The 17,309-nt window shown below is 38.4% G+C and overlaps 2 protein-coding genes across 2 annotated transcripts; both read left to right on the top strand.

Moving 5' to 3' along the window:
* The first annotated feature begins 890 nt into the window (after window positions 1–890).
* LOC122657368 (mitochondrial substrate carrier family protein ucpB) lies at window positions 891–6,318 on the top strand. The gene is made up of 9 exons (XM_043852050.1): window positions 891–932; window positions 1,591–1,707; window positions 2,451–2,512; window positions 2,601–2,837; window positions 2,914–3,084; window positions 3,255–3,304; window positions 3,476–3,608; window positions 5,654–5,691; window positions 5,795–6,318. The coding sequence occupies exons 1-9, from the start codon at window positions 911–913 to the stop codon at window positions 5,889–5,891; spliced, it is 927 nt and encodes a 308-aa protein (XP_043707985.1). The 5' UTR covers window positions 891–910; the 3' UTR covers window positions 5,892–6,318.
* A 3,543-nt stretch (window positions 6,319–9,861) lies between these two features.
* LOC122659493 lies at window positions 9,862–15,240 on the top strand. Its single transcript, XM_043854598.1, has 4 exons — window positions 9,862–9,924; window positions 12,015–12,070; window positions 14,416–14,491; window positions 14,761–15,240. Exons 1-4 carry the CDS (start codon window positions 9,862–9,864, stop codon window positions 15,220–15,222), a joined length of 657 nt encoding a protein of 218 aa, XP_043710533.1. The 3' UTR covers window positions 15,223–15,240.
* Window positions 15,241–17,309: the final 2,069 nt, after the last annotated feature.

Raw genomic sequence — 17,309 nt, forward strand, 5'->3', positions numbered from 1 at the left:
CATGAGTTTAAACCACCTGCCTATCCCCATCCCCCTCCCCTATCCCTCTCCCCCATTAAAGCTCTCCAATTACAAAAAAGAAAAAAGAAAAAAGTCTTGGACGAATGAGATCCCTAGTAGAGCAAATTGACTTCCAACCCCATGAGACAGTAACAGGGCAGCTAGCATTAAGAAAGATCGTGTTGCGTAAGTACTTACCCTTCATTAACCTGTCCTATAAGGAGTTATGAGGAAACATGACCTCCCAAGCCTTCTTCGCCATAGCACTTGGTTCATGATTGCTGACTGATTAACATTAAGACCTCTGAATTTCTTGGGTGCACAAATGGTATTCCAAGAGATTGTAGGAACCAAAACTTTGTTGTCATTGGAACAGAAGAATTTTCTACTAATCGTATCCAAAGTTTTATGAACAGAAGTGGGGATCTTGACACAAGACATGACATATAATGGCATAGCAGATAAAGTTGATCGAACCTACTAGTTTCCGTTCAACCCAATATGGATCATCAATTGGGACTCGGTTCGAATGGTTCATTTTCTTGGGTCAAAGCCCCCAAAATCTGACGGTTTTCTCTAGGCTCTAACCATTTCATCTGACATTCTGACGGCAGTTAAAGCCGAAAGGTGTGGCGTATTTTGTATGGTCTGAATTGACTCAGACGACGGCGCTAGGGTTGTTGGTGGTTGGTTGGTTGGTTGATTGAGCGATGAGTCATGCGTGACTGAGCGGTTAATCTGTCATTTTTGGTTTGTAAATTTTGTTGCAAGTTGCATGTTGCAGTACAGAGATGAAGTGGAGGCATTGTCTGGTTTTTTGTATATGACTCTTCCACCTTGAGTGAGTATTCTACTTCTTCCGGAGATTCTTTTGGTGAAGTACGGCACGAGGGAGGAGAAGTAACCAAAGATGCCGGGATCCCCTGCTTCTGGTACTCTCTCTTGCTTGTACTCAAGAATCGATTGTCCTAATTACGTTGTTCTAATCTTTTCTATGCTGTTTTGATTTAGGGTTTTTACTGATATATCGTTTGTTTTTTTCTTTTTCTATTTCTGATTTTGCAATTTGGTACATAATTCTCTTCTTTGCTTTAAATTTCGAACGTTTCGTATATCTATGTACTGGCTTCAATTTATAAATTGAACTTTTTTAATCACTAACGTCCAGTTGATAGTTTGCCCATGAGTAAACAAAGAAATTGTTACATATCTTGGGCAACATCGATTGATAACTAGACTGAAGAAGAACGTGAAGCTTAATCTCGGATGAAAAATAGCACGAACACATTGAATTAAGCAGCCTTGGCTCCCCCAACCTTCTTGTCGACCAGGCGATGTATCCATATACCCTTTTAATCAATGCTCTCATAGGACTTGAGGTGATAATTGAGTGATAAGGTTTGGGAACCCATGCTTAACATTTAGGTGAAATCACATTAAGTTCATTAATAAATAGAAATCATTTGCCTAGCTCTTCAAAGACAAAGTCTTTAGCCTACTAATTAACTACCAAAGCAGGCTCCATATTTAGCCTTTTGGCATATTCTAACAATTATTGAAAGCTCATTTACTATGATTTGATTTGTTCAGGGCCTCTGAAGGTGGAAGAGAAGAAGGGTTCTAAGCTTTCAGCTTCGTATATTGTTTATCACTTCAGTACCAATGGAATCTCTGTTGCCACTGCTACTGGCCTCACTCATCCTTTAGGTTTTTCTCATTCTTCTTCTTCTTCTTCTTCTTCCTTTTTATGTCTTCTGATTTGTATATTTTTTGACTCCATTATTGGGTAAGTGTGGAGAAAAAAATAAGCACATTATCAACATCAATTTCCTTATGATCGGTAGAATTGTTAACAGACATTCAGTGGTCTTTCTTGTGGTAAATTATGGTTTTTAGAATGTTTGTGCACTCCCAGGTGAAATTTCTATGGATGCAAATATCTTACTTGTAGTATAAATTTAGCTCATCAAATTAATACTCTTTGTACAGTTAACCATTGGATTGGACTTTCTTCCATTTACTATTGTTTTCCATTTTAGTTACTTTCGGAAAACTGTATTTTTGGATGCATCAAAATGTGCCTGTAGTCTTTCATTGATTATTGGATGTGCTCAGTGGTACAAGTGCTTTCTTTTTGGATTTTGAAGTACCTCTGTACCAAGCTATCATACGGGAGAAAATAATGCAGCAAATAATGGACACCAAAAACAACGACAAAGATATAGTTCTTTGTAGAGAGTCTAATCTTTAGTTCAAGTGGGGTAATGGTATTCAGAGGACCTTGCAGTTGTGCTAAACTGCAAGTGACTTCCTAAAAGGTTTAGAAAAATTATGTCACAAATTAGTCTTGACTCACTGTCCATGTTGAACTTATATATGGTTCTGGTCTTGTTTTTTGCAGCTTATGCTTTGTATCCTATTGATGGATTTTGTTTCAATGTGAAATGCAGATGTTCTCAAAGTTAGATTGCAAATGCAGCTTGTTGGCCAGAGGGGTCCCTTAATTGGAATGGTATTACGATGCTTTTGACTATTATATCATGATTATGTGATTTTCCTGATATTTATGCTGTAAGGTTTATGAGTTGGGAAATTGACAGGGAAAACTTTTCTCTCAAATACTAAAGATGGAAGGTCCTAAGGCTATGTATCAGGGATTTACACCTGCACTGATGAGATCAGTTATTTATGGAGGTCTACGTCTGAGCTTGTATGAACCATCAAAATATGTTTGTGACTGGGCTTTTGGGTCCACAAATATCTTGGTGAAAATTGCATCTGGTGCATTCTCTGGTGCCATTGCTACCGCTCTGACCAATCCAACAGAAGTTCTGAAGGTTGAAAATGCTTCTGTGATAGTTTCTCTGGAGTAATTTATTTAGACACTTCTTACAATTTGTTTCCTTTCAACAGGTGCGGTTACAGATGAATTCAAATGCGGAGAAAGGGGGAGTACTTAGAGAAATACGTAAAATTGCTTCAGAAGAGGGAATAAAATCTTTCTGGAAGGGGGTTGGCCCTGCAATGGGTAGAGCTGCCATGCTGACTGCATCTCAGATGGCAACATATGACGAAAGCAAGCGGGTCAAGTTCTAAGCATGCTATTTTTCAGTTTGAATGTAAACGAAGTAATTTCTAACGTTTCTGAATTGCTTGATTTTTAATTACATTTACAGGTTTCCAGGAGTTGATAGATTCCATTTTCTCTTTTATATATCTCAGTTCCACCTTATCTTCATTTTTTTTGGATGTAGGCTCTCATTAGGTGGACATCTCTTGAAGAAGGATTTCATCTCCATTTCATGTATGGTGCTGTTCCCAGCCTTCCCCACTTTCTCCCTTTAAATGTCTACATGTTTTGGAACTGGAAAAGAAAGAAACGGTTTTGTTTTGTTTCTCTATGTGTATTGGAGAATCTATCAAATGCATACTTTGGTTTCCACTTTCAGACAGAACTAACTATAATCTGTGCCAGCTCAAGTACCATTGCAGGAGCAGTGAGCACCCTTGCGACTGCACCCATGGACATGATTAAAACCCGTCTCATGCTGCAACGAGAATCCAAAAAATGTGGTGGTTACAGGAATGGATTTCATTGTGCATACCAGGTGTGTATGTGCTGTCATACTTTATATGGTACAAACTGTATGCTAATGAAGGAATATTTCTCTGTCCAGATGATGACATGCTAACATTCTTTATTATTTTAAGGCTGCACCCTTCTCTGCACTTGTGTTAAATATCAGTGCAAAATGACTTCCTCATGTGTGAAAAATAAATCCCAAGTTTTGGGTGGCTATTTTGACTTCAACCCCAAATATTAATGGGGAAAGGTTGAGATACAGTGGGCCATATGATTTTTTTTGGGGGCGCTGTTCTGTGTGCCGCAGCGCAGGCTGCACCCAGGCACATGGGGGTGGGCGCAATGACCACCCTGCCCCCCTGCACAGGCTGCCCATGTGCCTGCAGCGCTGTGGCACAGAGAACATTCTCCCTTTTTTTATGAGGGGAGGGGGGTTATTATGGCTTGTGGCAATATAGTGTTCTTTATCTATCCAATGATTGGATTAGCTGAATCAGCCACCTGTGTTACTCAAAATTGAGCTGCCCTCCTGCTAAACCTTTCAATGCAGCCATATAGAACTTCCCCTCTTTCATATTTATACTCATTGATTATATTCTTTTTCTTATTGGTGCTTCCCCACCTTTTAGACATTGTTACGCTATCAATTATGGTCATGATTAAAATCAACTACATATGTTGATACTTGGGATAATTGAGCAGACTAGGATTCTACAATGTTGAGATTCCTAGATCAGAAAATAGGACATTTTCCACATCTAATAAGAAGCTCACAAGTTTGAACCCGCAACCAACAGGTTGCAATAGCGCAACTAAACCGTTGCGCCAAGGCTCACGATTCCATAATTCTTTATTTTCATAAATTTCATCTTTACAGAACTCATGGGCCCAATTGAAGGACTTTATGGCTTGCAGTTACAGGTTATCTAAAATTTTGGAATCTAAACTCCAGCCCTTTATTTCTTATCTTTAATTATTGTCAAGTTGTTAAGTGAGACTGGGATATGCGCAGTCCCTTTCATTATTCAGTTTTAGTTTCCTTGTTGGTGTCAGTTTCGTAGATAGTTAAGGAACTCCACCTTATCTCACGCAAGGAGGGAATTTCATTTCTTAATTTGGTTTGTTATTTCTTTACTAAATTTTGATTAGTTTAGAAGATATTATAAATACAGTTTTAAGGCTACACTGCAGCCACGATTTGATAATGGAATGAGTTTAGTTTTAGGGAAAAGGTTCTCCGAGTCGCTAGGGGAGGATACACTAGTACTCTCTCCCTCTATCTCTCCTGTGTCATACCTCATTGGTGTGCTCCTTTATGCTGCTTTCTCAGAGAACCCTCTCCCTTACTTTTGTTCTCTTATTCTCTCTCTCTTAGCTGTTATGCCCATCATTTGCAGATCCAACTCTCCAATCTGCATCAGGTATTTATCTACATAGCATGGTTTGCCAGACCCAACAGACCAGTGGGGTCTCGCTTGACCCTCTGGTGCTTGTGGGGCCTGCTTAAAGAATCAACTTCTTTCTCTTTATTTTATATACGTAGCATGGTTTGCCATACCCAATAAATCTGGGTGTTTATGATGATTAGAGCTGTAAAAATTGTGTAGAAAACTTGACTGTATTTGAGCACCATGGTGTTTAGTCGTTTAGGTATCCTTTGCTATTAATATAGTTGGCATTATTAATCTCCAGTCTCAATTAGAAAGTTGTATTTTCCTCTCCTTCAAAGTTATCAATCCAGATCTCTTGTTCTTTTACTCTAGATACCATATGAGGTGTTAACTATTTCATTTATATTATTGTGTGTTGCATGAGGTATTCACCTCTGCTGCTTACTCCACGCATCTAAAGTTCTCTTTCCTGTTTATTTAGCAATTTCTTACTTTGTGATTTTTATGACTATTTGGATGTCTTGTTTTGGAAGTCGGCCATTATTCCATTACTACTGCCCTAGATTTCATGCTTGTTCCATCTCAATAGCTATCTTTTCATGATTTAGCTATGGAAGATAAGTTTCCATGGAATGATACCTGTTGTCTTTCCTGTCTCATACTTAAATTGTGGTTTCAGGTCATTCTCACAGAAGGCCCTTGGGCACTCTACAAAGGGTGAGATTACATATATTGTTTGTGCTTGTATTGATTCATGTTGTGTACAGTTGCGTATCTGTTCCAACATTCAAGGATGTCTAAAACTTTTTGTACTTTTCAGGGGGTTTGCAATTTTTGCGAGATTGGGTCCACAAACCATGATAACTTTTCTTGTTTGTGAGAAACTGAGGGAACATGCTGGCCTGAAGGCCATCTGATTTACAGGTTCTATCTATTCAAGATTACCAGCATAATATGGTTCGGTTTGAACCCTCAATTTCAAAGTGAAACAGCTTTACATGTTGCCAATAAGTTCACATCTGGAGGAGAATGAAGTTGGGTAACTATCATCTTGATTTTCTGCTTTTGAGTGGTTCAGAAGTTAGATTCCACATAAAGCGAATCAGATTAAGAATGAGATTTCAAGTTGAGCAATGAGATTCTTAACTCTCGATTCTCAATTCTTTCAAATAAATTCTTTTGTAATATCTGATTGTTTTCCATGAAACTGATTTTCATCTTTTCCTTGAAATTCAAGAATTTCACTAATTATTGTCATTCTCATTTATCCTTGTCAAGTTTTGTAACCAAGAAGCTGTAATTTAATTTGCTTCTTAAGAATTATGGTTTTCGTGTTTGTAACTATAAGTGAATGAGTAATTTGTTTTTAAATAAGTATGTTTCATCACTCCCTCTCCCTTCTCTTTAGAATGAATCTAGCATTTTAACAAGGAATTTATTTTGAATTTAGCGCTTCACTTATAGCTCTCTGGGCAACTTGGGCTGCATCTTCCCTGGCTCGTTGCGCGGCACTAAAGCGATTTCCTAAAGGCCTAGTAGGCCTAGCAATGGGAGTGGTTCTATCGAATACCCAGACACTCACTACAATTCTTCTAGTCCTTTTCTGAAATGCCCAACAATTCTCTGTTGACATGGGTGAGAGAGTGACTACAAGCCTGCTCAGACTTTAACGAGGTGAGAATGAGCCCATTGCCAAAACCATTGGGGGATGCTGAACTTGGGCAGGTTGCAGTATCTGTTCAACATAATTTACCAAATGCTGGAAACTCATAACCATGAGAGAGAGAGAGAGAGAGAGAGAAGAAAATGAGAAAATAAAACCAAAGACCTGAATTCCCCTTCACAACATCCTTATTCACATCTCAAAATTCCTTCTTAGAGCCACCCAACTAAAGAGAACCCCACTTGATCTATGGAATAAATCTGTAAAAAACATCTTTCACTTTCCCTTCAAAAGTTAAAAAGTTAACAATTAAAGGCACCATCCTTACTGCACTCTGCTCTTAATTTCCTCCCCTATTCAGCTTTGGCTAAGAGATGAAAACATCCCTCAAATGAGCAGGTCTTGGCCAGAAGAAAATTAATTTTGATAAGAAATTAAATAAAACTAGGTTCTTGAAGTAAACTCACACTCACCCAACAAAGTGGATACCTGTGGAGAAGATATTAATCCAGATGGAAATGATACACCACCAATAGACACAGGATTTTGAAGAAATTCAAATCAACTCAAACACAGCTAAGAAAGGACAAGTGGCAGTGTCAAATAAGATTTTAACAAACTCATCTAGTAAGAGAGAATCTTTTTATTTTAGTGTCGATAATGAAACCACTATATGTGTATTTAGAGCTCGACGTCTTCTTTTAATTGTCTCGTCTTATTTTATTTTCAAAAGTACTTCTTTAAGTTTGCGATATAAAAGGGTTTTCAAAATAATTTGAAAGTGACATCATTATGTTTATCATGTACATATTTCGAGTATATATGTACAATAGCAATATTTATCTTCATTTGAAAAAATTATGTAATACCTAAAAAAAAACAAAAAAAATAAAATTACAAATTATTTGACACCTTGAGAGGTGTCAATAAGAAAAACTTTATTTTTTTTTTTAAGAAGAAAATCATGTATTCAGATCCACATGAATGCACGTTTATGATTTTCCATCGTAGATGTAATCAATAACTTGTTGGTGGACGAAAAATTATCTCCTCCATTTCCCTGCCCGGCCCAATTCCTCTAATAGGGGGAGGGGGGTGGACCCCACCTAGCACAGTGTTCGGGTAGAGGTAGGGTGGTTATTCCAGCCTCCCCCCACCCTTGTTAGAAGAACTGGGGAACTAGGCCGGGCAGGGAACTGGAGGGGATAAAGATCTGTAGATGGATTGAAAAATAGTCATTGTGCTACACCTAATACAATGGGTGCCTGGTTTTTTGCCACTTGGAGGGCTGATTGGCCAATCTGAATTGTTGAACAAATAGAGTTGCCTTTGCTAAACAGGTCACATGTCAGATTTTGGGGGTACAACTCCATCACGGGGCCACCTATAATCACGGTTCAAGAAATCAGAATCGGCTTCCAATCTTTAACAAAAAAAAAAAAAGAATCGGCTTCCAATGTCAATTCCAATCCAAATAGCCAAGAATCGACCATAAATGACCTAGAATCGGAAGATATCATTGGATCAGCCAAATTCGATCTCGATTCCTTGAACCTGCCTCTAATTGAACTTCTTCATTGTATTTTCTGACATTAATCTATGAGTTTCTGAACTTCTCAGCCATTTTTGGAGGACTTTTCATTGTTGTTTTTTTTTTTTATGCTATCAAACAAGCTTTACAATGTTTTACTTGAAATGATCGAAATTGCATATCTTATTAGGTTGTAGAGTGTGAGAGTGAAGTAAAATGTGGAATTATAAGTCACCAGTTGTGATGGCCTACCAACGTTTTCTATAGATTAGATATTTGTAAAATACAAATAAATACACTAATTAATGTCAAAAGTGAATAAAAATATCATATATTGATGCAATATTAATGAGGATAGATGATATGTATCATTGGATATCTTTGAAAGTTATGACATTCCATTTGACCAGATGTGCTGGAAAGATTTTAAGCAGATATCTCGACAAGAAAACTCCCCACACTTGATGAATGAATTGGATTTAGAATGTAAGATTTTTAATTTCATTAAATGCCTAAAATCATACTCAAATCTCATCTTTAAGCATTATATAATAATGCACTAAGAAAAGTGAGTCAGTGCTTGTGGAGCACAAAAAGTGACATAGAACTCGCTTGATAACCTTACGGGAAACTGTTTTTAATGTTTTTCCGTTTCAAACCCAAAAAGCGCTTACTAACGGAGTGTTTTTGTTGAATGTTTTTGAGAAAATACATTGAAATTTATAGGTTGTGGAAGTGTTTTGACAGTTCTGTCATTTCTAGGCTCAAAATTGAAGAAGTGTGTTCGATAAAATTGTGAGTAAAAGGAAAAAAGGGCAGGCAGTACTTGCTTGATAACCTTACTGTTGAAACTGTGCTGAGAAACAATAGAGAACAATTTTTTTCAAAACTGTGTTGAAAAACTGCTATTGACCCGCTTTTGACCCGAAATTTGTTAAATCTGTTCTCACCACACCACCACCACCACCACCACCACATCTTATGTTGCAGTTATGTTTTGATTTTACTGGATGCACAAACGATTCTGTGAGCATAGGATTGGATATAATGAGTTTGTATGAGAGGGCATCAGGTCAATTGGTAAACAAGTCGAAAAGCTGATTTATTTTTAAAACTGAAAGGATTCTCATGCTCGAGTGACTATCATGGATTTTCTCATGTTCTTGAGTAGGATATGCCAATCCCTATATTGGGCTGCTCTGCACTAAAGCAGTTTGAAGGAGTTGGCCATTGGTAGAAAGAAACAAAAGGAAAAATAGCTTGGATTGACATCAAAGTAACTGAACGAAACAGAGATGGAAGGGAGAAGTGTTCAATCGATTACCGAAAAACAAAATGGAGAAATGGATATCAAACCAAAAACTAGATTAAAAGATGAGTAATCAAGTGAAGAAAACGACTCAAATATGAATAACAGAACAGAGGAAATCGATCCAAGTAAGCATCTGGCAGAGATAATAATAAATCGAACAAAGGCATCATCTCAGATGAACATCGAACGAAGAAATCAATTTAGATAAACACTGTACTGCAACTAAGGTAAATCGAACCGATGGAACTCCAATCAACTTGACCTTGAGATGATTTCAGCTTTCGAGCTTCCTCTTCTTTGGATCTTCTAACAGCGATGGCAGAGCGATGGAGGAGGGAGAGATTCTGAACAGCGATGAGGTTGGAGCCCTAGGGCAGAGCGATGGAGGATACACACAGATCTGAACTCGTTGGAGGTTCCTGCCGCTTTGTTCGTGAGAGCTGGGTAGGTTGGAGGACGAGAAGTGAGAGTGGTTAGGTCAATTCCTCCAGATTTTGCGATCGTATGACATATTGGGTTTTTAGGGTTTGGGGTTGGAAGTGAGTGATGGAGGAAGAGAAATAATAAAGAAGAGAAGAATAGGAAGAGGGAGCAGCAACGGTTTCGTAGGTTGTAGAGAAGACGATGGAACAACAGAGCTTCAACTTCCACCTCAGAGACGAGAGACGAGCTTCGTCTAGCCTAGCAATGGAGTCGCTTGTGCCAAATCCACCCAGATTTTGGAGAGTTGCAGAGAGAATTCAACGGAGGTCGAGCTTGAGAGGAGGGTTTGAGAGAGAGCAGGCTTCATTGTTGCTCCAGATTTTGGATAGTTTTATCGGACACAGTTTTTACAACTTGTGCCCAGAAACGTCAGAACATGTATTTGATGTTCTGTCAAAACTTTTCCATACAGCATAAATTTTGATTTCTGTTCGTAAACACACTCCGTTATCAAGCGTTTTTTAGGGTGTTTTCCCGTTTCTCGGAACGGAAAAACACAAAAAACTGTTCTCCGGAAGATAAAATCGTGAGTGAAAGAAAAAATGGGCAGCCTTCTGATATACTCTCTTCGTCCTCACGGCCAGCCATAACCCCCTCTTCTCATGGTCTCCCTTTACTGCAGAACCAGGTCGACAGTCTCTCATCCAGGTACTCTCTCTCTCTCTCTCTCTCTCTCTCCCTCTGTCTCTCTCTGATCTGGTCTGATCGTCTTCATGGAAGACCATAGAAGGTGTGATCTTCATGTAAGGGAACTCTTAGGGTTCAACGATGACAGTAGAAGCCAGTATTGGCTCGAAATTTGTACAAAAACCCCCATTCCCCTTCTCAGCACACTCATCGTTGAACCCTAAATCTAAAAAATCTAGGGTTATTTGGACTAGAACCCATTTTCCCCTTTGTTTTTCTGAATTGATGTTGATTTTACTGATGCTCTCTCACCTATATCTGCTGATCTGACCATCCAATTAGGTCCAGATTTTCAGCATGTCTTCCACCTTCCCATTAACTGAACTCGACCTCATTTCATTCCCTGTTTACCACCTGATATGCTATTTTCTGTTTTCTCCTTAATTCTGGATTTTATTCTCTGTGAAAAGAACTTGTTTGGTATGCAGTAATGGATGGTTGGTATGGGTTTGTTTGAATTTGGCTCTAAGTCTGTTTAAAAGAGCTAGAGACAGTATAGAGGACTCCCAAATGATGGTAGAGAAGCAACTAATCAATTCTGTTTAGTGGCACAGTAGCAGAGGTTTGTAGAAGTATATATGCTCATATTTGAGCACCATCTCAACCCCACCCCCACCCCTACCCCCCCTCCTCAAAAAAAAATTTTATTTGATGATTATTACAGCTTCCTACTTCTAATACTTTGCTGTGAGATGCTGCCAGCCCTTTCTTGTTGTGTTACCTAAACAGCCTATAGTTTCTTCTTCTTGTTCTGGTTTTTTGTTAGTCAAATCTGCAACTCATCCACTCTGTCTCTGCAACATGAATACAGAAGCAAAATAGCATGTCCTGAGACCTCCCTTAACTATTCTAATTAGAACGTCAAACTCCAGCTTAAACCCAAACTACAGCCACAATCTCCATCCATTATTAGCAGGCTCTGTTTCAGAACCTAAAAAGTCACCAACCTCATTGAATGACCTAATTTACCAAGATATTGTACAATCCAGGGACAGCTGCACTCTCTATTACCTGTCACCTAAAAGCCTTTTGTATTAACTAGATTCCATCTATTCGTCAAGCTAAAATATTGTCGACCATAAACAGGAACTTATCAATTATAAAACATAACCTCTAGCACTTCAGCCTACATTTATTTATCCCGAAAAAAGAAAGGGGAAGGGGGGGCACACTTTAAAACTTTGTTCAAGGAACCATAATTCTTCTAATTTAATTCCATAAAGCCTCCTAATTTGGAACCTCATAGTCACACATCAAATATAGACTTGCTAAACTGTTTTCCGAAAGGTAAGCCCTCTATCATCTCCTCTGTTTTATTTTTTTTTTCTTCTTTTTGGTAATTGAAATTTGTTTTTTTGTTGCAGGTTTGCCCTACGAAGGAGGAATTATTTTGCTTGAGTAGCCCTTCATACCTCACAAGGTATGCCTAGTTCTAAACATTCTTTCCTGTGGTTAATTTTTTCAACCAACTGTGGTGTGCGATTAATCATTCCTGGGTGAAGTCTGGTTTGATTTATTTCTTGTGCTAGATGCATATTGCCCATATGGCTAGCATTCCTTTTTCATGAATATCTCCTTCTCTAGCATCTACCGGTTCATATGATTATCTAATGAGAATGAGAGCAGCAAAGCAGCTAGTTCCTATCCAAGAAGACATACCCCAGCCTCTCCTTGAATGGGTTCAAATAAAAATCCAGCAATCCGATCTCCTTTTTCTGCATTCCAAAAAAGAAGAAAATGATTAGACTGGTGACATTTTTTCTATTTTTTCATAGACTAGTCGGTCAACGTTTTACCTAAGAATAGAAGAAATCTCCATCATTTCTTCTATTTTTTGGTAAATTGTTGATCCGATTAGTGTTTTGTCTCTGATATATGAAATTTGTTTGGCTTTTAAGGTTGGAGGGATTTCCCTCCACCATGGCCTTGGAAAAATTCTTTTTGGTCGATGGGTTTGGGTGTCTTGGGATGGGCATCGGGAACATTGGGGAGCGCATTAGCGACTTCATACAATAGTGGGAGTACTATTGACCTCAGATCGGTGTACTTTTTTTCATCGCCACGGCGGAGGAGAGCTTTCTCCTTTAAGATTTGTAGTCGGTTGCATATGATATATTATTTTAAGGAGCAGTAGTTGTTGCAAATAACACTAGACATTAGAAACGATCTGTTGACAACGGTTGATTGCCTATGGATTTACTATTTTTTTGGGTAAGTTTTTTGATCCGAGTAGTCTTTGTTTTCTTAAATAAATACTTGAAGGTTATTACTACATGCAAGAGATATGAAAACCTTAGATTTTAGTTTCATTGCCTCATGGAAAGTTTTGAGGTTAAACTCACTGTTTTTGGCTTATAAGGTTTATATTTTGTAAGGATATGACTTGTGCTGTTTTCCACTAATAGTATATTGTATTGTTGTTATAAATATTACTCTATACAATTATTAATTTAAAAAATAGGGCAAATTTTTTCCTAGTTGATGGTCAAATTAAGGGGGTCCTTAAGCGAGACACATAATTCCACCACATGGAAAAGTCAATGATAAATTTAACCATTGAAGGCTTAGAAGATGGTATAGATAGACTATTTGTCAAATTTGAGAGCCAAATTCAATCACTTACCCCGTATAATGTCATTTCCTCCCATGTATGTCCATGCAGTCTTGCTAATCCCTTACACCCATTCAAATTCTTAGTTTTTTTTAATGATCTATTATGCCATATTGCTAACTTCGTATAGGCTGAAACTTAATATATGAGTATGGAAACTTAGGGATTAACGGTACGTTCACAAAATTTCGGTTCAATATGATTTGCCACTTGGTAGATATAAGTACCTGACCATGGCTTGGTTATGTTGATTACCATACCAAAAAACCTTCTCCCATAACAACAATAATTATAATAATAATTGCAAAATATTTCATCATACGGAAATGTCTAGTTGTGTTATGGGACGATGTTGTGCTAATTCCGACTTGTGGATATCTAGGAAATGGTCAAATTAGTCACGAGTAAATTTTTTTTACTCAAATCCCTGTCATATAACTTCCCACATAATGGTATTTTCCCCCTTATGTTTTGATGTTTCATTTTCCACTAGATTTACAAAGTTTTGTTTGCTAATTGGTTAACTCTATTTGGTTGACTTGCGAGCAGGGACCTTAGGGCCTAATTGTCTACTTATCTGACCTTCAGCATCGCGCCGGGAAAGTTATCTCTTGACAGCATGCATCATTTGTGCCACATTGAAGGCCAATATGGCAATTGACTATTAGATAAAACAATGGTGTAGATTGACCACATGTTAAATTTCAGTCCCAGTTGATCATATATCGTCCCATGTTGTGGTAATGTGGTATACCCTCCCTATGCAAATTCATCCGTCCATGCACTCCTTGGTTACTTGGTAGTTCATTCATCCTCTTGGTAATCCTAAAATTTTCAATGATCCATTTTTCCATGTGAAGAATTCCATTTTGGCTGAAGTTTCACACGTCAATAAGGAGCCCTGGGTTCTACTTGTCCACAAAATTTGGGTCTCATTCAAACTGCCATGTGACAAATTTTTTAGGGGAATCATGAGACCACTTTCCAGACATGCCACATGAAAAACCATTTCCTATGTAGTAGCTTGTATAAGTGGAAGAATGACACTTTTGGTTGGTAGTTTGAATTTAAACTCATTGTTTTAGTAATTTTTTATCCCCTTTTTTTCTTGATTAGCTTGCATTAGTATTCCTCCTATTCACCACACTTTGTAGGAAGAGAGACTTCAAGGATGAAATTTCTGAATCCAAGCATGTTTGGTTCTCTCTAATCACTTCTTGGAAGATTGAGGCAAGTTCTTCGAGGATACTGACATAGCCTCAGAATCCCATTTATCTAATTTTCCATTCTTCTCATTTGTGCTCTTGGGTATGTATGTATTGCCTTCTTTTGTTGTATTTAGTCATTTATTTAGTTTCTCTGCCTTGCCGCCTTCTTTTTGGATAGAAGTACATGCATTACCAAGAATTAATAGCTATGTTTATCACATTTCATCTGTTTTTGTAGTATCATATAACCAATTGTTCGACGAAAGGTCTCACTGAGAAGTATGTTGTAAGTGCAGGTCGTTTTCCGTGGCGAAGTTAACGGATACCCAGAAGTTCCCGAAGAACGTAGGGCTGGGAAAGGAGGATTACTACTTTTGGAAGCAGATAGGCAAAGCCCTGCTCTCGACCTACGCACTGTTTGGTGTGGCTTGGTTGTGGAATGAGACATCGCCACTGGGTTGGTGGACACTCAAGCCTCGGCCAAAGGAAGAGAAAGAGATGGCCAACCTCTACGAGCGTCGAAGGTTACCATATCCCGGTGACGAAGAGGCTGTGGAGGAGTTCATTGCGAGTGGGGGCACCATGGGTACCACCATCGGTCCCAAAGGAATCATCGAGTCTGATGCGGAATCCGATCATTTCCAGAAGAAGTTACAGTCGAAGAAGTTCAAGCAAGAGTCTCAGAAGCTATGGCTGAGGATGAGGAATGAGGTCATATCGGAACTCCAAGAGAAAGGGTTTGACCTGGAGTGATGATGGTCTCTCTGCCTTGCAAATGCATAATAAAGCTCTTCAATTGCTTTGGCTTAGGCTTCGACTTCGTTTTCAACTGAAGAACCTAAAGATCTGTAATCTCAAGTGATGTTAAAGTGATCATCATTAAGGAAAAGACAAAAAGCCCAGCCCGCTTCTTTAATGGAATGTAAGAAGCAACCACCAGCGATGAGGAGAGTATGATCAATTGTTGCATTCAGATTTGTGGTGTGAAGTTCTCCGTGGAGAAGCCTTTCAAGATATCTAGAGATTGAAGAAGATCGTTCGAGTTCATAAAGCTTGTAACCAAATTCATATGAGATCCTTCCGCGTTATTCCTATCTCCGTTCAGGCAACACCCAAATGGAAGGAGATTAATTTACAAAAATAATAAAACACATCTTTGAAATTACTTATCAAATGACATTGACTTGTATTTTTCTGCTGATATAAATACATATGTGGTCAATACCTGTTATCCGGTCCTAACAAGCATAATCCACAGGATTAAACTGCATCAAATTTCAAGTCTAAACATTTCTATTCCAATCGATTTGTTATTGGAATTGGGAAACTCATGCATCTTAGGATTCCTCTTTGATTCAGGGGCAACCTCCTTTTCATACATTTTACATATGAAGGTAGTAAATTTCTTGTCCCCAAAACCTACCTCATCTTGTGCACAACGCATGGCAGAGGAATTTTTATCACCTGCGGTTCCCCTGCCCAATACGGTTCCCTAGTGCTTCTAATAAAAGGGGGTGGATTCCACCTAGGTAGTGTGTTCGGTCAGGGGATGGAATGGTCATTTCAGCCCCCCCTATGAGGGGAACCGCACAACCCTACCGGTCAGCAAACCTCAGGGGATAAAGGTCCCTGACAGAGCCGTTCTTGTTCAAAAAAACCTGGGACCCATCAACACAATCTCTTACAGGTACTGGGACTAACAAATCTTTGCCTACAATACAAAATCCCAGAAATATTTCTTCCTTCTGTTGCCAATCAATCAATCCATACAGGAATGCTGGTCTTCCAAAAATCTTCTCTCACAAGACAATCTCCACAGTGGCACTGGTGACCTCTGAAGGAAGCTCCTATGCAAAGGGAGTTTTGCAGAATTTTGAATTTTTAGACGCTAATGACTCATATAGAACTTGTAAACAAGGTCTATAACAGAATAAATTGAATGCACAGCTCTAGAAAAAACCCAACAAAATAGCAAAACCGGACCCAGAAGCCCAACTAGACTTGTCATATTCTATTTTTTTGCGTCAAATACTTCCACATAGGGTTGTCAAGGCTAGATATGGGCCCATTGCAACATGGAAAATAATCTTTTCCAATTCCCTAAAGCTGTGTAGTGCGGCAGTTCGGAGTGGATATGCTGACACATGGCAGCTCGGACATCCAACGGTACCAAGCTCAACAAAAAAAGAGGGAAAAGATAGAAGTCAATGAGTTCGGAGCATTGGATGTCTGAGCTGCCACGTGTCAAAACCTCCGATTCTCCACCTCGAACTACCACACTACACAGTTTAGCGAATTAGAGAAGATTAAAATCCATTGCAATACAGGCACCAATGATTTACGGATATCAAAAAGAAGTAACCAACATTTATACAACCAGCCATAGAAAATGAAACAAATTGATCTGTCAGTGTTAGTCTCTACATCAACCAGTGCGAGGCTTTATTGGTGATATATTGTTGCTACACATACTCAGAAAGTCTTATATAGTGCCTATCTTATTATACTACACAACATGTGTAATACAGACAAAAAAATAATGTTACAAATTATTTGACACCTCAATAAGGAAAACCCTTTTTTTTTTTTTTTTTTTTCTGTTAAAAGATCTACCAAGAGATAATCATGTATTCAAATCTTCATCTACGAATGTTTATGATTTTCTCATTAGATATAATCAATAATTGGCACAAGGATAGAAAAATGGTCATTGTGATACACCCAGCACAATGGGTGCCTAGTTTTTTGCCACTTGGAAGGTTAATTTGGCAAATCTGAACAGTTGGACAGATAGAGCGCCTTTGCTAGACATGCCACATGTCAGATTTTGGGGGCCCGAG

Source organism: Telopea speciosissima, chromosome 4 (assembly GCF_018873765.1).
Source record: "Telopea speciosissima isolate NSW1024214 ecotype Mountain lineage chromosome 4, Tspe_v1, whole genome shotgun sequence".
NCBI classification, from domain to species: domain Eukaryota; kingdom Viridiplantae; phylum Streptophyta; class Magnoliopsida; order Proteales; family Proteaceae; genus Telopea; species Telopea speciosissima.